This window comes from Prenolepis imparis, unplaced genomic scaffold, assembly GCF_030444845.1.
Source record: "Prenolepis imparis isolate NDT839.2.m4 unplaced genomic scaffold, iyPreImpa1.0 SCAF_5, whole genome shotgun sequence".
Taxonomy (NCBI): domain Eukaryota; kingdom Metazoa; phylum Arthropoda; class Insecta; order Hymenoptera; family Formicidae; genus Prenolepis; species Prenolepis imparis.
In genome coordinates, this window is record NW_028141163.1 from 16009262 (window position 1) to 16036953 (window position 27692).

The 27692-nt window shown below is 28.4% G+C and overlaps 2 protein-coding genes, 1 long non-coding RNA gene and 1 other non-coding gene across 9 annotated transcripts in view; 2 read left to right on the top strand and 2 right to left on the bottom strand.

Annotated features, from left to right (window-relative positions):
- Numb (NUMB endocytic adaptor protein) overlaps positions 1 to 27692 on the bottom strand; it is a 62678-nt gene that overhangs the window by 31269 nt on the left and 3717 nt on the right. The window contains exons 1-3 of one of the 6 annotated variants that reach the window (XM_083038268.1): positions 13439 to 13861; positions 12871 to 12913; positions 1118 to 1158 (exon numbers count right to left, since the gene is read on the bottom strand). The exons of 1 other annotated variant lie outside the window; for it this stretch is intronic. Coding sequence is in view for 1 of the 5 variants with exons in the window: in XM_083038266.1 (XP_082894392.1) it covers positions 12871 to 12913; positions 13439 to 13443 (48 nt within the window). In the remaining 4 variants the exon portion in view is untranslated. Of the gene's footprint in view, positions 1 to 1117; positions 1159 to 12870; positions 12914 to 13438; positions 13862 to 27692 lie in introns of those variants that run through there. 4 more of the 6 variants (XM_083038267.1, XM_083038266.1, XM_083038269.1 and 1 more) reach the window with 4 other exon arrangements.
- Positions 5124 to 7429, top strand: LOC145936299 (uncharacterized). Its single transcript, XM_083038364.1, has 4 exons — positions 5124 to 5277; positions 5566 to 5841; positions 6552 to 6815; positions 7046 to 7429. The coding sequence occupies exons 1-4, from the start codon at positions 5236 to 5238 to the stop codon at positions 7268 to 7270; spliced, it is 807 nt and encodes a 268-aa protein (XP_082894490.1). The 5' UTR covers positions 5124 to 5235; the 3' UTR covers positions 7271 to 7429.
- The window catches only part of LOC145936257 (uncharacterized), a 41320-nt gene continuing 27955 nt past the window's right edge, over positions 14328 to 27692 (top strand). Inside the window, exons 1-3 of the long non-coding RNA XR_014425361.1 lie at positions 14328 to 14875; positions 15240 to 15505; positions 16122 to 16166. This is a non-coding gene — a long non-coding RNA (uncharacterized LOC145936257). The remainder of the gene's footprint in view (positions 14876 to 15239; positions 15506 to 16121; positions 16167 to 27692) is intronic.
- On the bottom strand, positions 17895 to 18058 carry LOC145936891 (U1 spliceosomal RNA). The gene has a single exon (XR_014425445.1). It is a non-coding gene; the product is annotated as a U1 spliceosomal RNA (small nuclear RNA).

Here is a 27692-nt window from a genome sequence, read left to right on the forward strand (position 1 = left end):
CGCCGGTAAAATATTTCAATGTAAAATAAATAGAAATGTTTCTTTCAGAGTTTTAGTCAGAGTTCTGAGCTTTTAAATTGGCAAGAAAATGAAAATATTTTTAATGTTAAAAAAATAACTGTGTATGTTATTTTTGAAAAAAATATAGAATATTATAGTATATATGTGTGTGAATGCATTTATAATATTCTTTAATATATCATATATGTATTTAATATATTTTTATATTTCATAATATTTGCAAATATTAAGAGCTTATATTATTTTTTTTTAATTTTGGATATAAATATTTATTTTATCATATAATCTTATATCTTTTAATATAGTATAATCATATAATATATATTTTAAAATTCCAAAAAAATTGTAATAATTTTAATACTCAAATCCACGTCTAACAATAAGTAAGTTTTTCGGTCGCTGTAATGTAAATTATGTATAATGTGAAATCAATATATTAAGAATTCTTGAATGAATTTAAAATCGATTTCACTTTAATTAAATTGAACAAATGCGAGTCAGTTTTTGTTGCAATTTTAATCCTTAGCACATATAATCAAATTACTAATAAACGTTGCATTAAAATATATCTTATAAGATATATAAGATATATTTTAATACAACGTTTATTAGTAATTTGATTCGTGGCAAGATAATTACATAGATTAATATGTAGATTAATCAAGAGTAATATGAAATTTTTGAAGAATAAAAAAATTTTTTTACAATATTGCATGTTAAGATAAAATTTAACAAATATAGTTTTTAACCGAATTTTTTTAATTATTTTGTATTTATTTATATATTTACGTATTTCATGTATTATTTGTGAATACTTTTTCTGTAGAAAGTATATATAATTGCTATTCACATAAACCATGGTACACAATATTGCGTGATGTTTTATTATTTTTGTTTCTAATCTATCTTTATGATTGCGTGCTCCCAAAATTTCGTGCAAAGAACATATCATAAACATCGAATATGATCGATATTCCAATATACAGGAAATGAATCAAAATGTCCGAGCAGATGCGTGGATTTTACTGTTTATTCTATTACTACCCTATTCTACTATTCTGTATTTATTTTTAAAGAAAAACAATTAAAAACTCACCGAAAATTTTGTAGATTCCGATCCAACAATTCAGTTTTTGTCTGAAAAAATAGAAATTTATATTACGCAGATGTTAAAAAAATTACATGTCATTATGTACCAACATTAATATATATCTATATATCATTAATATATAATATATATACATATATCAATATTAATGTATGTAGAAATTATCTCAAAGATGACACTCTGCTGATTTCATTAATATTTCACACACACATTAAATAGATAATATCTGAAACTGTTCCTTAAAAAAGTTTGCATTTGTAAATAAACCGCACCTATATTTTTTAAGTGATATAATATCATGAGTTAGCTAATGGTTTGTTAATGTTATGATCCTTAATTATTTTAATATACATATAACGCTATATATCATAGAAATAAAGATAGTTTTACGCTGAGTTCGTTTAAATAGCTACCGGAAAAAATTCAATTAGAGAATGGTTTTGTAGTTCCAAATGTATGCAAAGTAGCGTGAAATTAATGATTCTTTGATGACAAGGCTTTAGTGAATGATATTTTATCAAAACTTTATAGCGCACTTGATTTAGTATAGCAATAATAGTAATTTATTGTCTTTGTTTTGGAAGAGAAAAAGAGAGAAGAATCTTGATTTATATTCTGAAATTTGACAGTTAAGTAGCCAAAGTGTCAGAATAAATTACTTTATACATGTAAACATAAATATGTTAAAATATATTAACTTGAAACTTAATTCTTATTAAAAATTCATGTTAAAAATTAATGATTTTATTGTTTAGATTTTTTTATTGCTTAGATCCTATAAAATAATGTTAAGTTTTAAGTTTGTTTGTAATAATACTGTTTATTATAACAAATGTTTTGTCGAATTAAAATTAATTGAAAAGAAAATTTACTTCATTCATTTAAAATGTTTTTTCGCGAGTAAAAGTAAGAATTTCGCCGAGAACAAACGCGAGACGCTCTGCGAGAAAATTGGAGTTGCATCTCCCATGATACTCTTTCGAAAGAAGAAAGAAAAATATATTCTCATTTGGATTGACTCGATGTCGCGACTCCCAGGCGAGGAGACTCGTCGTCGATTCGTTACAAAGGAATCCCCGTGCTACTTGAACGTCTACGCGCCCCATAAAAATGTGCACGGCACTTTATATCGAGCGAGCCCGTTCCCACGACACCCCGTGCGCCTTTCCTATGGGAATATTTTATAGGGGTGAACTCGTACGTATATGAACGCGAACGCGTGCGTAAGCGTACATACATGCATATATACATGGCACACATATATATATCACACATGCGTGTGCGTCTCGCGAGGCTGGTTCTAACGGCAATCAGCGTGCTCGCATTTTCATATCGGTATGGTATACTGATCCTGATGTTATGTTTCACTTTCGATCCAGCGCAACTCTGGCTAATTAATTAAACGCGTACAATTTGAATTGAAATAAAAAATACGAAAAAAAAGCGCAAAATTTTAATTGAGCCTACATTTTTTAATTTCTCTTGATTGATGCAGGAATTAAATGCAGTTTCAAAAATGCACAAAAAGCAAGAAAAAATAAAATTTTTTTTCAATAACCGGAATTAAATTGACAATGAGAATAATTAAAGTTTATATATTTTTGGGCAAAATGCAATAATAATAAGCATTAGATTTATAGATACAAGAGTTATATTAACTATATAAAGATTTTTAGATTTCCTTCTCGTACAATGTCACATACCGTGACCTAGCATTTCAAATATCTCAGATTTCTCCCAGATGTTTCCTCAAATATATCCAACAAATTTCTTTATGAAACTAAATTCAGCAGATATCAAAATTTTTATGAAAAACCAAACTGATCGTTAAATATTTGCGATGCAAATAGATATTTCCAGTTTTCTTTTCTTTCATGTTCTTCCTAACAAAGTCCCTCTTTACTTGAATGATAAAATAATCAGAGAAAAATATATTTTTTCTTACAAAAAGTTTGATTTTGTTTTTGTAAAATTCTACAGTTTATCGCATCGAAGAGCTACAATTTCGTTCTCGTAAGAATTCGATTTAAAGTCTCACTTGAATTCGTGCTTGAATAAAATTCGATATGATATTTTATTCAATAGTATTTACAGTATTCTATTTTTTCTATCTCTATTTTGTTATCCTCAAGATAGTCACAGTAATTTGATTATGGAGATATAGTAAAAAAAAATATTAAATTTGTAACGGCGAATTCTAGTGACAAAATACAGAGCAAGAGCACACAAGAAAAACGCTCGAAAGTTAATCTAAAAGCACTTAAGAGCTACTATCGCTCTCGACTACATACAATGTCTACATACAATGTCTTAAATTGATTTAAATCACAAAGCTAAGTTTTCAAAGCATTTTCTATTAATCGTAGAAAAAGAGATCTCATTGTATATATGATGACATTGATCAATATTTTATATATAAGAACATTTTTCTTGTTATCGTATGTAATTGTTATATGACTACCTGTCATTTACACATTTTCATTATTTAATTATCATTATTTAATTATCAATAAAAATAAACTTTATTTAATGCAAATTTCGCATTATTTATTCGATATCGAATGCTACAAAAAATACAGAATTTATCCAATATTTAAATTATAATATTTATACACTTTTTCTCTCTCTCTCTTTCTTTCTTTCTTTCTCTATTCTTTCAATAATATTTAAGTGTATGAAATTAATGAATAGGAACAATTGCTCCACAGATGCGAAAGAAAAAGAGATAAAATGAAAATGTAAGAGAAAATAAAATGTTGAAAAATAGAATTGAAATAAAAAGCCAGTGAAAGGATGAGATTGAAAGCGTGAGAGTAACTCTTTAGTCTCATACATAATAAAAGAAAATAATATTCACCTCGGTTTATTAAAAAAAAATATTGTTGAATACCTTAGCATATATATTCAAACATAAGAAACGTAAGAAAACACTACCTTGCAAATTGTTAATAATTTTTTATAATAATATTTAAAAATGTTCTGATACGCTTGAACCTAATAGTTAATAAATTTTTTTTATATATTAATTTTTCTTTCCATTTCAAAGTCGGAAATTAGAATATATTATAATCATTAACATACGTTAAAAAATGAAATAATGTCTGCTTATTACTAATGTATTATTATATATTATTTAAAATTTAATTTCCATAATTTATGTAATTCCAATGCGCAGTTTCTAACAATCAAGAAAAGTAATGAAAGTAACAATAAAATTTATAAAGCCGTGTCTCAGAAAAATTTATATCTTTTCACTCTAAAACAAAGTAGTACATATATAGGGCAATAATGTATAGATATTGTTAACAGAAATATATCTTCTTATATTGAGATTAAAAGTGATTTAATATCAAAATAAAAAAATGAGATCACAAAGAAAAACCACGGCTTTATTCTCTGCACTTCCGGACGATAATGTCCGCATTTAACTTGTGAAATCAATACGTGCTGTGGTATGTAAAAGCTGTTGACAAGTGTAAAAACAAAGCATTACTATATATGTATAAGGTATTATCTGACTTACATAAAAATTGTGATATTACCCTGCACAATGTTAATAAAATAATTCTTTTTTTATGCATATATTGCATAATAATATTTAAAATATTATTTATTCGATAAAATTATTGAGCACATAATATTTTCTGTGTTCCAAAACTTTCTTTAAAAATTTACTGCATTTATTTATTGCACAGAAACAGATTCTGTTATATAATATGTGTATTATATATTTAATATATTTGATTATAGTATATATGTGTGTGTATATGTAAAACGCAAAAAATTATCATTAGTTATCTAAAGTGTTATGAAACAACAAACATATAATACATCATAAAAGTAAAATATGAAGCTCTTTCTAACAAAAGTAATGCACGTACGTTGCAATCATTTGTACGTTGAAATCATTTTTTATTTAAGCTAATTAGTGTGACTGCGTAGTAATATGAATGTAAAATTCGAAGTTTGACAAGTTAATTTGCATGTCTGAGTGATATCTTACAGAGGTTGGAGGTGGATACCTTATATATAAACTCGCGAATTTTAGTTTGAAAAAATATTATTTTAGAAAACTCGTGAAGTGCAATACATCAGAATCAACAACAATGTTAAAACTCATCACTATAAGTTGCATCATCGTTGCTTCCGTAAGTATCATGATTTTTAAATATAAACTAGTTGTTTGCATCATAAAAATTGGAAAGCAAATAAAATAAAATTGAATATATAAAATTTTCAGTAAAAATTGTAGGTATTATTTTGCTATTATTTTTCTGCTATATTACAATTTATACATATTAAAAATGATAATCCCTATTAAAAATAATTACATGTATATATTCACCGCATTTTAAATATTAATACATTTAATAATAAAACTAATATATTTATAATATATTATTAATTATATTCGTAATATATTCGTTTAATTTCAGCTCAACTTTCAAGAAGTAAAAGGTTTTAATCTGATACCTTCCATACCGAATCCCATACCGAATATTATACCGACTTCCATACCAGATATTATAAAGAATCCCTTACCGAATATTATAAAAAATCCCTTACCGGATATTATAAAGAATCCCTTACCGAATATTACAAAGAATCCCTTACCGGATATTATAAAGAATCCCTTACCGAATATTATACCTTCTATTAATTCTTCAATAATAGGGGGAAGTGACATCGCAAGTCTTATAAATGATGTAAAGGTAAATGTAAATTTTAATATAAATTTAAGTATCAAAACATAAAAAATATATCAAATTGTATATCGTTAAGTTGTATTTCTGATTGGATCATATATTTGCCAAATTAGTAATTGTCAAACAACTGTTAATAGAATATAAAGAAACATTATATTTTTTTAAATATTAGTTTTTCTATATTCTATTTTATTATATTCGCGGAAATATAGAGCTAATAACTTTTTTTATTCATTGTATCAGATTATATTTCTCAAAGCAGTATTTATGTTTAATCTACGTTGAAAGCAAATTTATTGTATTAGAAATAACAAAAGTAAAAATAATATGAAAACATTTTGAGATGCGTTGATATTGATACTGCATAATATCACAATAAATTAATATAAAGAATAATATTAATGTTTTCTGCAATTTAATAAGCTTAATAAAGTTAATAGAATAAATTTGCATTTCTTTTTTTCTAAAAAAAAAAATTATCAAGTTTATTTAATCACTAATACTTTACATAAAATTCTAAACATTTGTTTTATGTATATTTTGGTTTATTTATTTCGAAAACATAACGCCCTTTTTTTAGTTTTCTCTGTTTCTTCTCCTCTCATTATATTTAAAAAGAATTAAATTTTATGCGAAGAAGAAGAGGTTTTTCTCTGATATAATGGCATTTAGAAAAATGTAAGATATTAATTTTTTAAAAATATTTATTGTGACAGAACGGTATTGAGAGTATTTTAGAAGGAGCCCTACCAAAATTTCCGGACCTCAGTCCATGTATTAGACTACCTAACGAGGGACTTGAGATTATCACTATAGTATCATCAATTCTTAATTCTTGCTTAATAACTGAACCAACTTCGGCAAACCTAACAAAATTGTCCAATCTGGCAAATGGCGTGCGGAAAAATCTGACGGAAGATGCGCAGAAGATATTACAATGCTTGCAGCAATGCCCTCTCAACATAGCTTCGTGCCTTAATGTAATGAACATAAATATTTAAAAATTAGTTTTTATTTCTACCTATTTTAAATATTTTAAAGTCTTTCATAATAATAATGTAAAATTTTCAAACTATTTAACTGTGTATTCAAAAATATTTAAATGTATTTGGATATTTCAAGAAGTTACAAATTTTCTGCAATCGATGGAATTAGGATCGTTACAAAAACTTTTTGAAAAATCTCTAACTTAATATATTTACTTTTTCAGGGCACAAATGGATTAGCTAAGGTAAACATCAATGAACTAATTGGCGTTGCGTTATCTGATAGCCTTTCGGTTTTTCCCTTAAGTTTGATCAAGTCTCTCCCAGTATGTATTGAAACCCTGGCTGATGATTTAAACTTAAAACTGCTTATTGAATTTGTGACCGACACGGGACATTGTATTCAAAGCATTATAACCATTATAAAAATTATTCGTGGATTAATATGATCGATTACTCTATATTACTACTATATGTATTTCCTATAGATACACATTGCTATGAATGTATAAGTAAGATTTTTTTTTTACATTATGGAAAGCGTTATAATTATGTACATATCTTTCAAAATGTAAAATAAAAGTAAATAAATAAGAGCATTAATAAAATATTGTCATAACTATGTTTATCTTTTAAATAAAAGGCAGATTTAAGGAATTAATAAAAATAAATATAAAATTATAGTATAAAGCTAATAAAACATTTCATAAATTTTATTATATGTTTTATATAAGTATTCATAGATTTTAATATAGTAAAATTTTTTAAAAAGTAAAACATAAATAAAAAAATATAAAAGTTTGTTTGATTGTGAAAGGTAATAAGACTGCGCAATCAATTTAAGAAATGGAATTGTCTTACATATAATCAATACATATAAATGGCATATAAGCATGACAAGAGCAACCTAAAGTGAGAAAATGGACAAGTTTGATGGAATAAAAAAAAAATTAAAAAAGATGATGTAAATGAGAGAATAAATGAGAAAAAATCTAAGAATGAAAACTATTCTATGTGGGCTTAAACATAATATACATGACAAAATCGGTCTGATGGGCGCGACATATAAAATCGTCGTTGACGTCGATTATGAGAGAAGCGACGAAGAACCGATCAATGTCACCATTCAACCACAACGCTCACATTGTTTTCGTTACAGAAGACTACACAATAATCAGACAGTGAAAGAAGCTTTATATGTGCTCATGTTAACCGTATCCATGTTAATCAGAAAGTATATCATCTCGTATTGTTTCGCCAAAATTTATTCTTTGTCAAACAACGATAGTTCTTTTTTTGTGTAACAACGATTCTGTCACTTTGTATTTGTGAAAAGTATCACGGATGATGGCGATCGCATATTGGATCAGGTGAATCAGAGATCACTGCTCCCAGCACGCGATTACTCATTGCTAACTGAGTAATCGTGTTAATTATAATAACATTACTCATAACATATATATATAAAAAAAAAGAAAAAGTGATATATAATGCAAATGCAGTTTCATGACGCATTTGCATAATAATCAGTGACTGCAAGAAAACGTGAAATATTGTAAAAAAAAGAAATTAAAATTGCAAAACTTGAAATTGCAAAATATCACAAAGACATGTACAATAATTGTACATTAATTTACAAATAGCAGACACGTGTTATCACAATAGAAAAATTATTTCATATTATTTCAGATTAGTATCAGAGATTAATATTTGAATTTTATATATGCTAGATTTTTTTTCTTATAATGTGCACATATTGCACGTATATGAGCCATTTAGTAATTGATAATGCTACTAGTCATAAAAAAACGTTTATGGTAATGTATTTTATCTCTTGTCAATGAATTAATATACTGAATGTACTGAATACATTTATTCAAAACTTTTCTGTTCTATTAATAAACAGGTTTTTTTATAATATTATTATAATAGTGATTTGCAAAAAATTGTGATAATAATTTTCAGTAAAATAAAATATATGGTCTATTTTAGCAGTCTGTGAGAACAACGTTTTTTCCTCAAGTATAAATTTGCATATTTTTTATTGGATATATCTAAAATTAAAAATAGAACGGTCGAGCATTAAAATGTATCCGCTCATTTTTAAAATAAAATAAATATTTTTTATAACAAAGTGATCGCGATTCACTTGTCAGTACAAAGCGCTTTGTCAACAAACTTGCCGCAAGAACTGATAATGTAAAGCAAGAAGCATGAATAAAGTTGACTAATCTTTTGTTCGAGTCGTATCTTCATTATTGACAACGCTTGACTGAGATCAAACCTATCTACACCGCGTATAGAATGAATGATTGCGTCTACGTATAACACCTTGTCTGTATAATGCTTTCATAATAAATAAATATTGCTAATCTATCATTGTATAAAAATATTCTTTTTTATTTGAAAGCAAATAAAGCTCTCTTTCCATTTTTCTCTTTTTTAGATATTGTAACATATCACAAAATAAATCTCTCTCTCTTTCTCTCAATTATTTTTTTTAATTAAAAACTTTAACATTTTTTATCTAATACAGGAATATAATTTATTTAAAAAAGCTGTAAATATGTATGTTAATAATAATATCAAATCTATTTTTATTAAAAATAGATTTCAAAATTTATTATAGATAAAAAACTGAAAAAAGAAGAACTTCGTTTAAAAATGATTAATAATTATTAAAGAAATGTTTCGTAATTACGAAAAAGACCATCATCTTTTATGAGGCGCACTTGAAAATTTTTTGATCAGAATCTATAAATAAGCCTTTTTATCTTCAAATTGACAAAACAATAAATCATATAGCTGTGTTTTATATAAAATTTTTTAATTTTTGTTGCTGCGGATTTTATGTTATCTATTTTTTATTTCTGAATTTCATGTTATCTATTATTGGAGTATCAATAACAAAAATTTGATATATTTTATAAAAATTGAAAAGAATGTTGCAGCAAAGAAAAAAAATGTGCAAAATATTTAAAACCAAAAAAACTAAAGTTTCGTTTTTGAAAAAATTGTATCAAGAAGAATCGTATCAGGAAGAATATGTTTCTAATAAAAATTTCTTTCTAGAGATGTTATAAATTCTTTGAGTTTGTAATAAAATGTATCCTGCACGATTGGAAGAATATATTGGTTGGTACATGTATATGTAGAATAAGTTCATATAAAAAAACCACTGATAGCACAGGCACGAGAAAGTTACATACAATACCGTTTTTTTACGAGTTTGCTTGCGCAAACTGCTTTTCAAAATAAAATTATGGAATATCTATTACGTTTTTGACATAAAAATATTAGTGTGTATTCAAATAAAAATGAATAAAAAAAATAATAAAAGTATTTTTAAATTACATTATTTTACAATTAATATTTTTTCTATTACGACGAATTCTGTTATTAAAACTTGTATTAGTGATAAATTGATTCTAAATAAATAAATAGATAATATGTAGTATCATCTCAGAACATAATTTTATTTTGAAGAATTAAATAAAATATCAATTTTCAAAAAGTGAAATATCACTTTCAAATAAAATTGAATTTCTTGATGCTATTCGTAATTCATGCATGAATAGTTTGAAGAAATTTGTAATTAATTCTTTAATTTGTAATTATTTCTCAAATTTAATTCAAAATTAATTATGTTTAATTCATAATTAAATGCACAAATAATAAAATTATTATTATAGATTGCTATGAAATATTTTAATATTGTTTCTTTTAGTTTATGCGCATATGCACTGCTATGAATATTAAAACAAAGTATCTCATATATTCCGTGTATGCACGACCGTTTTATAGTATTACCAGGAACTGTCGTGAACGAGGATAAAATTCATGCAAACCACAAGATATGATTGTGGAGCCGGCATAAAACTGATAAAAAAACGTAACAGCTTACACGCTCGCTCCATGCGAACGATCTATTAACCTATTTAGTTACATAAAAATAGATCATTAAATGAAAAATATAATAAGTTTTTAGTTCTTCGTATTGTAAATTATTTCGATGTATGTGTTTTGTAAAATTATTATGGCGATTTTTTTGTGCGACATTCTTATTAAATATATAGAAGTTATTCATTATACATAGTATACATATACATACGAGTGAAAATGGTGTTAGAGAACTATCGCGAACAAGAAGATTAATGACTTTCTCCGACAGAAGCAAATCGTTTCTCGAATAGTAACTGAATTTTCATTTATATAGCTATTCAAAGGTTTTGATTTATAGTTTTAGTATATTCGTAGTTAGAATCCATGTTTTGTGTATTCTAAATACACAAATACAGTTGGCAATTGTAATAATTTTTTACAATATTTCAAAAAGGATATATGTATATCCTTTCTTCTGTATTACACGATACATTTCAATTAACACATCATACATATATAGAAATATTATACGTAAATATATTATTAATAATATTTCAAAAAATCGTTTAGTATTTAGTACTTATTTTCATATATACATGTATTAATTTCTCCAAAAATATTCGTACTTTAATATTTTATGGAATACCATATATTCTAATTGTATTCTTTAACTTGGCCAATGTAGAGAATGATTAAGAAGAATGAGAATAATTATCATTAACATTTTTAATTTTTAAAATTTATATTTTACATAAAATTCTTTTTATAATATTGGAATTGAATTTTCAAGAAATCTTTTAAGAAATATTTTAAAATATTTTAATAAACATTTTAAGAAATAAGTATATATGTTCTTTTCAGGTTAAAAAATATAAATATTAAATAAAATATCAAATATCAAAATTCAGAATCATATTATCGAAAGTTTTGATTGGAAGACCATAAGCGAACATTTGGCATGGATTTTAAGAACTAAACAAAAACTAAACAAAAATTAGAGAATAAGAAGAAAATTTGCTAGATATTTCCTAGAAAAAGATGAGAATTCCTTCATCACATAGAACAATATAGCATAAGAAGAACAACGTACGTGTATCTGGGATCTTCTGAGTTTCATCAACGATCGAGCAAGAACGCGTGTCTTGTATTACGATCAAAGAATAGTGTGACAAGATAAGAAGATGGTAAAAAAAAGTATCGTAAGCAGGAGTTGCCCTACTATATGTTCTCCTCCCTCGATAATCTCACAGCATCCACCGGCTCCGAAAATCAATACGTACCGCGTTACGGCGAATTGGTCGGCAAGTGTAAGAAGAAAATAGATCCAATAGATACAACTGCTAACAGCTGGGTTAACGTTAAAGTTGTAAAACCTGATATACGTCAGTGTTTTCAAATTAAAAATGTACTTTCTCTATTCTTCTTTTAGTCTTGATTTTATATAAAAATATTTTTTGTATTATGTTATTTTTAATAATAATTATATAATTCAAGTTTAGTTAATCAATTTCTTTAAACAAAATTCAAAAGAAAAAAAAATATAAATATATATTTTAATAAGAAGAAACTTTCTTGATAAATGCAAAATAAAATTCTTTAGCAAATTCTTGCACGCAAAAAAAGATCGATCACTTTTTAAGCATGCATTTATACACGCGCAAATATTTCCAGATAAATAGAAAACTTTTTCGGACTTTAATTCTTAGCAAATTTATATTTTTGTGTTGTGGTGTGTTGTTAATCTTAATGCTTCAAAGAGTGCCATAATATTTATATTTTGTAACACAAAACGCAGGAACAATCGCCAGAAATTTTTTCTCATGCATACATATGTGCGGAAAATTATTATACGAGACCCATCAGATTCTTGACAAATTATTTCGAGGTAATGAATCTATGAAATATATTCTTATTCATTTAAATTCTATTTTTTAAAAAAACATTATTTAACATATTTTTTAAAATACAATAATAATTGTAGAAATAAATAATAAATTTATATATTAAAATAACTTTATATATATAATTTTTTATAATTTTATTTTATAATAAAATTTTATACGGATTTATTTAAAAATAATATTTTATTTTTTTCTACTGAATATATATATTCATATATATATTTTCATTACCACGAGATTGAAATAAAAAATAATTAAGAACTTACCAGTACGAGAGGCAACAATTGGGTTGTAATGCACAATGTAGATCTGTAAAATAGAAATATATTTAAATTAAAGTAATCTTAAAATCACACATATTGATCTCAAAAAAAAAAAAAAAAAAATTATTGCACGGAAATAAAAATTTTTCATTCATTTTATATAGATATATTTAATAGAAAAAATTACATAATATTTAAACAAATTTTTTTCCGTATAAAAGTTTTTATAAAGTATTTAAACTTAAAAAATTTAATTATATATAAATGTGTGTGCGTGTTTATACTCTCTTGAGAGAGAAAAAGATGATATTTATTTCTTCTAACTTAAAATAGTAATTCAGATAAGATCATATGTGATGAGACAATTTCCTAAGTATTCTTAACCTAATCTAACCCTAACCTCATCGTAATTATAATTATGTAATGATGTGATGATTGCAATTAATTATGGACTTATGTGGCAAAATGTACTGATTTTATTTTTTTGTATTTACCATGCTTGATCGCAATTATGTATACAATTCTATTTATATAATATTATATAAATTTGTTTTAATTATAATCTGTTTACCGCATAGTTGTTCCGCTGTTGCCCGATGCCTCCCCGGGCCTCCTCCTCCTCTCCTCCTCTTTTTTTCATACTTATAGCGTCTTTTTGGCATTTGCACAGCACACGCTCGCGAAAGTACGATCACGCATTAATCAGCGAAATAAAATAATCACACGATTTGAACGACACTCCCGACGTTAAAAAATACGTACGCGACTCTACACGGCACTTGCGATTCTAATCGATACTTTGTGCGGAACTCATCCCGACATTAATCGTACGCACTTCGGCACTCCCGTATTTAATCGTACGCATATTTTATGCGCTTTTGTTAATTATATGCGACGCATATTTGAGAGAACAGCACGCGACAATTATAATTATACGAACGCTACGACCTGCGAGGCACGAAATTTACGCGGGATGTCGCCGCAGCGGGATGCCACCATCACAGAATACGCAGAAAGTCGCCGCAGTGGCGCCATCTGTCTAATTAGAAATTCTCAGTCTTTCGCGATCAATCGATCATTGAACAGATCGATTAACATAGAGCGCTTCACTCGTGACAAGTACTCCGAACAATATTTCGATCGGCCAATCAAGAGAAAGAAACATTTTCCTCTTGTCAAGATTAAAATAAAACTGTTGCGAAGCAAGAAGATATATAGAAAGAGAAAGCTGCGCATGCGTAGATCCCTTGTGTCCTTGTCATACGCGCTATTAGACAAAGACGGAAGGGGCCCGTATGCAGCTTTCTCTTTCTATTGCTATATCGCTTTCTCAGCTCGCTCGCGCACTCTGGGCCGGTTTCACCATCTCCGATTAACTCAATCGACCGATTAAACTATATCTTTGTCTCTTTTCAGCTACGTTCTTGAAAAGAGACAAAGATATAGTTTAATCGGCCGATTGAGTTAATCGGAGATGGTGAAACCGGCCCTCTGTGATCGAAGCGCTTGTCGCGTCGAGTAAAGCGCTCTAATCGATGTTAATCGATCGATTCAATGATCGATTAATCGCCAAGGACTGATCATTTCTAATAATTAGACAGTTGGCATCACTGCGGCGACATTCCGCGTAAACGTGCGACGATCGTAGCTTCGTTTAATTATAATTGTCGCGTGCTGTTCTCTCAAATGTGCGTATAATTAACAAAAGCGCATAAACATGCGTACGATTAAAGGCGGAAGTGCCGTACGAGAGTCACGTACGTATGTCGGAAGTTGCGCACAAAGTACCGCGATTAAGATCGGAAGTACCGTGTATAAACAATCGCGTACGATTAAAACGGTCGGGAGTGTCGTTCAAATTGTCGTGCGATTTTATTTTGTTGAAAAATGCGCGTGTGTGTCGTAATTAATCGTGTCTTCGCGAGCGTGTGTATATTATTGTGTAAGTACATAAAGACTCCGTGTATAGAGTAAAAGAGAAGGAAGCCCGGGGAGGCATATCCTTGTCGTAAGTAGTTTCGTTTATTATTTATTATACTTAAAAAATTATAATAATTACTCGTTCATCTCCGCGATAACGATTTATTTTACATAAATGTATCATGCAATGCATAGAATGGATTTTGGATATTTTACTTTTCAAAACTTTCAATAACTTTTAATAATTTTTTTAATAAATAAATTATTAAATATTATAATAAAATTATTAAATATTATAATAAAATTCTCATAATAATACAGACAACTTTTTATATGAAAATTATATTTTATCATATTTTACATATATTTAGGTTTAATTTATTCGACGAAATATAATTTATATTTATTCGATTAATTGCGAAAGACTATAATTTTTATAATTATTTTTACAGGTGGCATCATTGCGTCGCGCATAATTAACAAAAGCGCTTAAAATATGCATACGATTTAAATCGGGAGTGTCGTATATAGAGTCACGTACGATTAACGTCGGGATGAGAGTCGTTCAAATTGTCGTGCGATTATTTTATTTTCCTAATTAATGCGCGTTATCGTATTATATTTTCGCGAGCGTGTGCTGTGCCAAAAAGTACGAAGAAAAGAGGAAGAGGAAGACGAGGCCTGGGGAGGCATCGGGCAACGGTGGAGCAACCATGTGGTAAGCAGATTATAATTAAAACAAATTTATCTAAATTAATATTGCATAAATATATATTTAAATAAATTATATAAATATATAAATAAATATATAATTATATATATATAATTTATTTAATTATATGTATATATAATTTATATAAATTTATTATTTAAATTTTTATTAAAATATAATTGAAAATAAAATAATACTAAGAATAAATTTGGAATAAAATTAAAAAAAATAATTTGCGAAAAAAAATATGGATAGTTAAGGTATTCACAGAAAAATAAAAAAATGATTACATTAAACTTTATTATAATGAAATAATTAATAATGATAAATTTTTTCACATGTATATATGTATAATTTTAATATTGCTTATACAATTTATAATTATTTAACTTACTTTTTACAAATTAAATTTTATTATATTGTATATAAATTTTTAGATCTATAAAAAATAATTTAAAAGTTTAATAATTTTTATGACGTTTAATGATTTTTATAATTTTATTAAATATATTTTATACGGTACAAATAAAAGTTTTATTGCGCATTATTGACTTTCTCAAATATTAATTATTTTGAAAACTATTTTGTATATATATAATTTGTGTTTTTTTATATGTTACAGATCAACGCTTTGTATTATAAAGCTCCGTTGCTACGCATCGTATCGGTGAGTGTATTTTGCATGTATACATATGTAATATTATCTGTATATGTAGATTAATCACCAGAAATTAATTAGAATGCAATTCTGAAAAAACAGTTAAGAAATTATATATTAACTTTATATATACAAAAAGATTTGAAAAATTATATGTTAATTTTTTCATTAAAATAATGAAATACATAATTTTCTTAAAAAAAAAGACAAGTAACTAAGTGTTAAATATTCTCGCTTTTTTGGTTTACATATACATTTACATATTCATGAACACGATTAAAACTTTCTGGCGATTATTTTTGTATTATATATTAATATTATATTAAAATATACAAATATTGTGTTATTCTGAAATGGCTCACTCTAGAAACAAAATAATTTCGCAAATGTTTAGTCCCGAAAAATTCGCAAAAACATAATATAATGTTTAAATATATACCGCTTTTGACGAATATATACGAATGATACAAAAAACACCAGAGGCGAAATGCATCGCTGATAAATTGTGAAGTAAAACAAACAAGCACATTCCAATTTTAGTATTAGGCACAAAAATCTCACGGAATTAAAAAATTAAAAAGATAAAACCAATATCCGATATATAGGTATGCTATTTCAATCTCTAAAGGAAACTAACCGTAGGTCGCTTTGGTACAATTCAAATAATTCATTGTAACGCATTCACGCTTTCTGCTCATCTCATTGTTATATCGATCAGAAATTTTATCATAAATCTTTTGTCATAAAGTTGGAAAAATGTCGGCATGAAATGTGTCACGCTGATTGTCATCCCTAGAATGATTTTATACTGTTTCCGCATTATTTATGTGTATGTCCAAACTCCACGTATATGTTAAATTCTATATTATTTTTTCTCGACAGATGATCTATAAAATTTATGATGTTAGGGTTTTAGGAAATAAATGATTCAACTCTTCAACTCTATATCAATACTTTAGGAATATTAAAAAAATATAAAATTGACATTTATGTGAAATATCATCACTAGTTTAATAAAAAATTGAAAATTAGAATTAAATAAGTATTAAGAATGTAAAAAAAATAAGACACTTAATTTTTTCTTTTCTTTTCTTTTGTTTCTCTCTCTCTCTCTCTCTCTGATTAATCTTTTGATAAAATTTTCATTGAGCAACAATGAATTAAATTAAATAAATTGGATAAATTGAACATTTTATAAATTATGGTTTATTACACAACTATAATTATATTATCTATGATGATTTTTTAACAAGTAATATTAACACAACATGTATATATATATATATATAATATATATGTGTGTCAACTTTAGATTTTTTTCGGTTTCAAACATCTTGATTCTCTAAAAATATATTTATGTATATGAAACCACAAACTAGCTCTCAAATCACAAGTGCACTCTTTATATTTATTCCAACGCGATAATACTGCATCGAAAATCTTTATTTCTTTTTTCATTTTTTAAAAGTAAGTAATTGTCTGATTACAATATAATTCTATATATTGAATTAATATTGAAATAATCGATCGTACTTTTATACAAATACGAAAAAAATAATATGATAAGCTTTTTATTTCATCGTACACAATCTCTCTTTCTCTCTCATATTTTGAAAAGCGAGTTTAATAATATTTTTCTCAAATAAATACTATATCGAGAGTAACATAAAATTATAAAAATTGTAGATTAAAAAAAATTAAATAAAGAGAGTTACTTTTATTTTTTGATTTCGCGTATCCGGGACAGCGCGTACGCAGATCCCGACTACCAAAAATTGTGCGCTCGACATACCCACGTTAGGAGTATTCGCAAGGGTCAGCCTCACCGGAGTGCAATGGCAAGGCCTCACCCAGGAGGAACCGCCTTCATGATCACGGTATCCTCCGCGCCAAGTAAGTTATAGAGAAATGCCCTCGGGATTCGGTTTTAATTGACCTCGTGGTCGTTTTTTACATACGGAAATGAGTTTTAATGCTCGACGTCCTCTAGCGGCCGCGAAGCGATACATTATTATCGCGTTGGAATAAACAAAAGGAGCTGCATAGCAACGATTCAGCTATATAGGGTGTTTCATATGAAAAGGCTGTTAATTTCTACATGTATAATTAATGATAATATTGAAACTGTATGTATTAAAGTCGTTATATCGAAAAAAGCTAACATCTATTTTATTAAACTTAAGAAAGATAAAAATATGTTCTAATTCATATTTATCGCAACTAATATTCTCCTTTATTATACATCAAAGATGTATATTATGATAGATATTATGAGATAGATATTATAAAAAATTTAATTTCTAATATAAATATATTATAAAAAGAGAGTATAATTAATTTCGTTAATTAAAATTTGCTTTCTCTTCTCTTCTCTTTCACGACAATTCTTTACAAATTAAATAAGAATAGTTTTTCAAAATTATTTAAGAATATCGCTAAAGACAAGATAATTTTATCTATATATTGTTTAATTTATATGCACTCAATATTTATGCGACAACATTATATCTAAAGAATTCTTCAATCTTTATAATCTTCATGAACAAACTTACGTTTGCAATGACATAAAATGTTACAGCATTTCTCTTTGCAAGTTCTTCGAAAGAAATAATTTTCCTGCCCTATTTTTTAATTTATTTTCACACGATTTTTATAATGCGGATGATAAACGATTTACTCTCAAAGTTCACGTTATACAATTTAACAAATACGAACGAAATCTCTATGAAATATTGAGCACTTGCGAATCTCAGATTATTTCGGCACTGGTTCTATATGATTGACTCGAATAAATAAATAACTAGATAAATAAGTAAAGTTGACTGCTGTGACGCAGCGAGGAGAAAACAAAAATAGAATTTATTTGATGTGCTATACCATTCTTTTTATATCAACGATAGAGTTTATTTGCGTTCTATCTTAAGTACGACATGAAGAGTGAGGGCCTGCTTTTCTTTGCACCGTGTCTTGTATATAAATTTATTCTTATTGTAACAGAAAAGCGGAGTCTTTAAATTAGCCATCGTTAGTGAAATGCATATAGAGATTATTATTTATGATTCATCATTTTTACAGAGTTTTGTGTATAATAATTCAATCACAAAGTAACATCAATTGCTATTACTTACGGCGTATTATTATAATACTTTTATTTATTAAAGATAAATTCAATATTTCTATGTGCATGTACACACACACACAAAGCATCTAGAACTTTAATAATTTTTTCATATTTTGAAAATGTGGACCTAACAAAAGTAAGTTCAATTGTGAAGCTTTACCAATACACAATCAATATATCATATAAATGCTTAAAGATGATTCTCCGATATAGACCAAGACAATAGGATCGAGTTCTCTCGAGAAAGCTTCTTCAGTTTCCATTCGATGTCGCGATGGCAGAAGTCTCATTTGTTGTTTCAACCATCGCAATTTCGCTTGAGAGTCTGAATTGGATTTTCTCGACCTTTGTGTAAAGAAAAGTTTGTCGAAAAATGGCAAGAAAAAAATTAAAAAAAAAAAGAAAGTACTTTTTGAAAATGTATCGTTTCCAATACAATGCTATTTCCTTATTATAGTAAAAGTAAACTATATTTTTCGCATTGAGATTAAAAATATATATATTTATATTTAAATAATATGAATAATATTAAAAAATATATACTTATATTTAAATAATTTAAAAAATATATTGTATTATAATAATAAAAAAAGTTAAACATTTTTTTTATATCTTAATCTAAATCAATATATTTAATAATGAGAAGAAGCAATAAGTATATATTTGTATTGATAACGATATGTAGAGAGGATCGCATTATCTTTTTGATTGATATTATAAACACAAACGTCGATTTCAAAAACGCACGAAAATGGGGTCATCTAATGCGAAATTCAAAGATTATTCATCAATCGATCGCGCGATTATTTTGCGAAAAGGGAAACGAGAGGAAACTTCGCGATAATCCTCGGTTCGCGTGCACTCAACGCGAAAGTACGAAACATAAATATAATCCGTTGGATAACGCGATTTCGTGCACGAACATGACCTTGAGATACGTTATAATGGATCTGCTTAGATATTCGAGTCGAAGGTGGCGAGGTGTCTCCATTATATTCAGTTTTGCCTCGCGGCGAACATCTTTACTGTGTAACAGCAACAGCAGTGCATTTGCGTAATAACGGACCGAAAGTCAACAAGGTCAGTGCTTCACGGAACACGTTTACGCTATTTATAAAATGTTATCTATATTTTAGATTTTAGAGGGAACAAATGCGAAATAAAAAAAAATTCACACAAGATACAAAATATATTATATATAAAAAAATGTATATATATTTACATTTATACATCTCTACTTCTCTCATATTTCTTTTTAAATTATTTCAATAAACAGTACTTTCTGATATATAGAATATAGAGAATAGGTACAAATACAGATGTATAGAATAAGAAGAATTCTTAATGATATTCAAGTTTATTGTATCAATTAATATATTTAGGCACATGTTTCTAGGAGAAAGTGCAAGAATTTAAAAAAATATGGAATACCTTATCGCGAATTTGACTGAAATTATTTATTTAATTATCTTCTTTCTCGCAGTGATTTTATTCTCTGATGTGTGCCACGAATTCGCAGACATTCTGAGTTATGAATTGCAATGTGTATGTATACACGCGTTTCTGTGTATAAATCTATGGCACTAAATCTCACTTCATCATATTATCAGATCGATATTGCGGATTAATGTGAAAAGCTCAATTCGCGTTTCCATTTTAGAGTCTGTTTGTGTTGTGTGTGTGTGTGTGTGTGTATGTGATTAGAGCGATATATATATAAAATAATATTCTGTCCTATTTTAAATGCGCGTATTGATGTCCTTTATATTCGCTTCATTTGCAAAAGAATTTTCCAGTTTGAATTTTAGTATACATATTCATAGTTTTTCATATTTTGTGAGTATATTTTTTCAAAATTTAATAATTATGAATTATTTTATAAATGTATATGTGAGTTCAATATTAGTAATTTTTGAAATACATTTTTTCTGATCTCGCTTTTTCTCTCTCCGTGTTCTTATCATTTCATTTTCATTTTTATTTAATTTTTTTTCATAACTCATTGTGTTTAGGATCAATATATCACGTCAAGAACGTTATTTTTTAATTATACAATTTATATTGCAAAATATATCTTCTTGTTACCGAGTATAGTGAAACTCAAACGACTCGATTTCGATTCGCAGAATGCATAGTATTAAATCGTGTCAACATTAGAGAATCTGATATGTTGAGATACGAGAAAATGTCTACATCTTCTCATTATCAAGCATTCCGCGCATAGTTTCGCATAGTTTCGAAAGAAAGCATTTGCAATTAGAATAAAAATGTTAAAAATTTGTCCCTGTATTAGTTTATATATAGGACATTGATTTATTATTGTTGAAATATTTGTGATTATTCAGGAAAGGGAAAGGGGCAGACATTACGGTTACCCATACTCGTAGAGCTCGGTTACCGTCACGCTCTTACGATCAGGCAATGTGAGAACAGTCTTATTCGTTACATAAACACGTGAACGAACGTCGTATAGAGTTGGTATTGGTAGAGAAACCCGAGTTATTTTTCGCAAAACTCGGATGACAAAGGGTGTACCGTATACTTTTACCCCCCGTGAAAACGATAACGAAGCCGGTCAAAATTCGCGACAAGCATTGTTGATCATGACGCGCAATGCGCGTCCGACATGTAGAGTTTTACGTCGAAAGCACACGACGTTCTCACACTAACCGTGCACCACAATGCCATATGTCGAACAATCGTTCAACTATTTGCAGAGTTAGTTAGAGAAGTAATCGGGAAACACTTTCTGGCAAAACTATTACAGTTTCGTTAAGTCTGTCTAAAAAATTTGATTTAATTTTATATCATTTATAATGTTTCATATATTGCGGAAAGAGTTAACGAGTTTCGAGAATCGATGCATTGAAACGCCGATACTACCGATTGTGCCACCTGCAATTTAACGCGCTACCGGATACCGGTATCTTTTGACATGGTATAATATATGTATATAGGAAGTACGATGGCGTAAATAAATGTCACGTGTAAACGGAGATACATACCGCATCGTGTTGCATCGCGGTCAACATCGCTCTGAAATTATCGCACAACCGAGTGTTACATACCTATCGTTGTTGATGCACCGTTTCGAAGAGAGGAAATCGGTGCAAAGAGTATTATTGCATTCCATTCTTTCTATTTATCATATATCAGTGTCACATAAATAACCGACTTTAAATGTGACCGGCGCGGAAAATTTGTTAACTCAGCTAAAACTAACTACTGATCGTGCATTTTCTCGTCAAACAAACGAAATGTTGAAACAATTATCAACAATAAAAATTCGGAGCGAAAGGAAAGTTCAGAGAATATTTATTGTATTTAATTTAGCTAATTCAAATACAGATCTACTTGTGCTTCTGGGAAGAGTTTATTATATATTTGCAAAATTCTTTGAAAATCGATCGTGGATCGATTATAGAAAAAAATGTTTAAAATAATTATATTACATAAAATGCTTTCTCTCTTTCTCTCTTTATAATCTCTCTTCCTCTTTGTTAAGATTGTATAACTGATACCAATCTTCTCATAAATTAAATTGATATAGTTGAAGCGGCAACTAAATATTTTCTCAGCTTTCTCTCTGAAAATGATATATATCGTCAAGATCTTAATACATCTTTTAAAAACAGTGTCTAAGAGCGACGCAAAATGTGATATTACCCTAAGATAACGAACCGATAACGAAATAAATAAATAAGATATAAACGATAAGATGTTCCACGTTAAAGAAATCAATTTTATAATTACGTAACAAGCACACAGATATTTTTTCTAAGTATACTACAAATATATACAAAAATATTTTGTAGACAAGTCATTTTATTTAAAGAAATATTTAAGCTTTTCGACAATCGTTGGGAGTTTAACGATCGATTACAAATTACACTTCTTAGCCTTGCGACGATTGTCGTTATTTATTCAACTGTTGTGACTGATTAAAAAAATATCGACCATTAACATGTACAGAGCACATAATTGTATAGAGCACAATACTGATGGTACACGGAAAGAAAAAATTAGCTATCATAGCTAAATTTTAGTTGTCCCTATATTACACATGAAATTTAGTTATCAGGCCTAAATTTTAACTATGATAGCTAATATTTTTTAGCTATATAATTCTCTATTAAACTATAGCTAAAAAATATTAGTTACTACAGTTAAAATTTAGGCATGATAACTAAATTTCAGGTTGCAATATAGAGACAGTGAAAATTTAGCTATGATAGCTAATTTTTTTTCCATGTAGTTGCCAAAATATGCCAAATTTAAGCCAAAGCTCGCATTTATAATTACAAATACAAAGCATCTTCGATCGTCCACCGACAATATTTAGACTTAAATTACCGGCAAAAGGGAGTGCCCGAGATTAAATATTTGAGATGCTAGAAGGAAGGGCTCCAGCCAAGCATATAGCGATTTTATACGGAACAGCGCAAAGTGACGCCAAGCATCACTTGCTATCATGCTCTGTTTCATTTAAAAATTTCCTTTCATTCTGTCGAGACACTTCTATTCTGTGTCTGTCCGTGGTTTAGCTCGCCGACAAAAGTCACGTGTATTGAGTGTCAGACCGATAATGTAAAATAATTGGTGAACACAAACATAAAAGGCAGACATAAAAATATATTATAAGCTTCGGTTAAAATAACTTTATCCAAAATAATTCCATATAAAAATTATTTTATAGACAATTTTGATTATCCTAAACAACGCGTTTAAAATAGACAAAATTAAAATTTTTTTATTTTACTCCATGCTTATTAAATTATATAAAAATTAATCTTCCAATTCTATATTGATACGGTGTTTATAAAAGAATCGCAAGTGAATCGTGCAGAGTTTAACAATTATATATAAGAAATAAAATACACTTTTAGTAATTTTTTGACATTTGCATTTTTGGGGTTCATAGAATCCAAAACTATACAAATGTAAAGGAAATATAGAGTCTGTACAGAACAGGTAGAAAATGATAGAAAGGGCGGTTCTAATCTGGATATGTTGTTTAAAACAAATATGATTAACAGCTTTGGCGACTTAATCCTGCAGTTTAATCTTGTGAATTCACAGCTCCGTTTCTTTGAAAGAGGGCCGAGCCCTTCAAGGGCTCGCTTCACGCTCTTCTCGCCTAGGACAACGAACCAATTGTTCGTGGGGTAACGAACGTTTGCTTCGTTATAGAACATAATTGTGCTGGTCGCCACGTGCCGGAACGTGCCTTTAACTGCATTGAGAAACGGTGACGCTGTTAATTCGTATGCAGAAGCGCGCGTTGCGATAATCGATATAGAAAAAACTAGGGCTTTGTTTTGGGAGCTTGTATAAATCGCAATATTCCATAAAATATTCGATACTTTTTTGATACAAAAAAGCACATAACGATGAACTCGCGTGTTTGAATATTAAAATAACCAAATCTTCTCTCACTTGCAATTCTCCTGGGGTTCTAAAAGAAAAAAATAATTATCACGTAAATAAACCTATGAATGAATAATTTATGAAAACTCTTTCTCTTTAAATTAAAACTATTTTGACACTATATGTATAACGAGCGCACTATGTGATCAATACCACAATATATTTCGAAATAATGCTTTGTTGACATTTTTTTTATTATCGAATTATTATCTACGCTATGAGATAGCACAATCATTTGCCACTGAAAAGAACTTCGAAGAGTTTAATCAGAAGAAACGCGTGTATTAATACGATAAAACGTCAACCTTGAGCGAAGAGCAACGTCGCGAATAATACGTCTGTTAACTTGCAAACGCGGCGGCAGATAACGCCCTTCCTTGCTACCATCTTCGGTGAGGTTCGAAGAACCTTTCGTAACGTTGCCACCAGTTCCTTTCCCTCACCTGGCCACTCGAGAATTAATGTACGCACCTTTTCTTAACGCGTGGGAGGACATCTTGCTTAATGATACGACGAAACTGCACCTTAGACGAAGGCGTGCAAACTCTCTATTTTTGTGGTGCATGCAAATATATCATTTCCCGGTAGAAGCACGTAACAGACGCATTAAAGCAAACGAAAGTGTTGCAGTAAGTCTAGATAATAAGTGTAGATCTCATTATAACAATAAATCCTATCATGTCAAGTAAGGTAATCAAGAAACCTAAGCTATATCTAGATATATGTTTTTTTTTAATTTTTAATGACACTTATCTGTTCTTTACAGATAAAACTGACTGAACGTATATAACATTGTTTGAAATAAGTCTTTTTGAATTATATACAAAACGTTAAACTTAAATCTATTAAGAAATATCTTCATTTTTTTTTTGTTAAACGTTTCACATCGATTAAAAATGGGATTTATAATTTAAAATTGCATAAGAATATGCATAATTATCGCCGATGCAGTTGCCCTAGAAAAGTGGAAGGTGCAAGAATAGCATGTAATCGCGAAATCAATGCTACTGGTGCTCTACATAGTGCTATTATCTATATGCTATATGTCATACGGAAATAACATCAGAAAAAGTCATCATTAATCTTCAAGTTGTCCTAAATCGCTCGGTGAAATATCTATTATTCTATTTAATCATCGAAATTTTTCATAACATGTTTTCAATTTGTTACTGCATATATTTCTGAGATAAAAAGAGAATTTTTTAATAGCCATTCAAATCAAACGTTTAAAGAAAAAAAATGGAGAAAAAGAAATTTAAAATTCACTCAAAAATAAAATTAACAACGTTTGTATAAATTTTTAGTATGCAATTTTATGATCATAAGATTCAAATTATATTTTCACACACACATACAGATACTAGATAAAAATTGTTTTCTTTATTTTTTAAATATTAATCGTCCTGCACGCAAAATAATAATGCAATAAAAAAACATTTCTCTTCGCCTTTCGCAAACAACTCTTGGTCAGACAGAAATATATGTATTTCCACGTTAAAGTCGCGCTATGTTATTCATTATATATGGAAAAGGTTAATAGCGATAATACCAAAGTACTTTTCAAGAGCCGGTGTCCAGGAAAATACCGCATTGACGTGCGACCTGGTGGCCTGGTCCCGCCAGGTACGTATCCACACGTTTCCCCCTATGCTTTCTATATGCAATCTCGTGCGTTTGTTGACTTCGTCGTGCTCACACAAGCATGGTCGCATGCTCATCGTCGCACCGGCGCGCAATTCTACCTGCGATCGATAGCCTACAAGAGAGCCGAAACGATTCTCGCCGCCGCGACGATATATATGCTGACAACGTGACGTCATGGCGAAATAATCCTCATCGTGAAATCAAATTCGCCGACCGCAGGGTCTTTCATTGCCCACGAAAGAAGGACAAGGATACGGCGTCGATGAGGAGCGAGAAATTCATTTCCATTGGTCGGACCTTGATTTGGAGATGATAATTTTGGAATTTACATGATCTGCGAAAGAGATAATCAAGATAAAATACATAGCAAGACATGGTTTTAATTAATTCAATAATAAATAAAATCGTAATAAATAAATATATCCGCACATTTAATATTTAAAAAATGATAGTATTATTTATATGTGTAAATTGTAATCTCTCGGATAGAGGTGCAAATGTGAAAGTAAGATCCCGCTTTAAAATATTCCGATTGAAGAGAAGCAGAGATTTAAAAAAGCTGACGTCAGGACACGGCTTACAGATGGGAATTAAAAGCATATATACCGGGCGACACGCGGCGAGTCATTCGAGATCAAGGTCGTCAGGATCGAAGTTTCGCTCTGAGTAAAAACCTAATATTTAAATATAAGAAAGAAAATTAAAAAGAAAGAAAAGATTGCGAAGAGATATCTGTTGAAGAGAATTGCATCGCCTTAAGACTGCATCGATTTAAAATCTTTATCTTTCCACAGAGCCTGGTAACAAGCGAAAAACGTACAAGGACGTGTTCAAAATCGTGTCTATTGAGAACTGTGTTTTACACGAACGATAAGATCATTATTCCACTCGACAATTCGTGAATCTCGTTTCACCGGGATCGAGTCGAGAAGGTTAAATGTATACTATGCAGAGAGTGCGGTATTAAGCATGACCTCAGTCTCTAAAAGCTGTATAAAATTATACATACACTGAAAAAAAATTGTTAACTTGACTAAACCGTTCAACTAAATTATCATTTTGTTAATTAAACATATATTAGTATTTAAGTCAAATACACGTTTTGTTAGATTTAATATATTATATTTAATTTAAATATTTTTATATGTTCAGTTAACAAAATATTATTTAGTTGAACGGTTTAGTTAAGTTAACAATTTTTTTTTAGTGTATATTTTGTCATATTGATTGCACAATGGAGAATATATTAATATAGATAATTGATTTTAAATTAAAGTTATCCTAATAGTTATCTAGTGATTAATAATCACATAAATCTTTTTAGACATATTCTTAAGTTTCGT

Bases quoted from the DNA above. Each gene is read 5' to 3' on its own strand.
- LOC145936299 (XM_083038364.1), top strand. From the start codon at position 5,236: ATGTTAAAACTCATCACTATAAGTTGCATCATCGTTGCTTCC. The intron at 5,278-5,565 runs GTAAGTATCATG...GTTTAATTTCAG, and splicing joins GTTGCATCATCGTTGCTTCC to CTCAACTTTCAAGAAGTAAA. The intron at 6,816-7,045 runs GTAATGAACATA...TTACTTTTTCAG, and splicing joins ACATAGCTTCGTGCCTTAAT to GGCACAAATGGATTAGCTAA.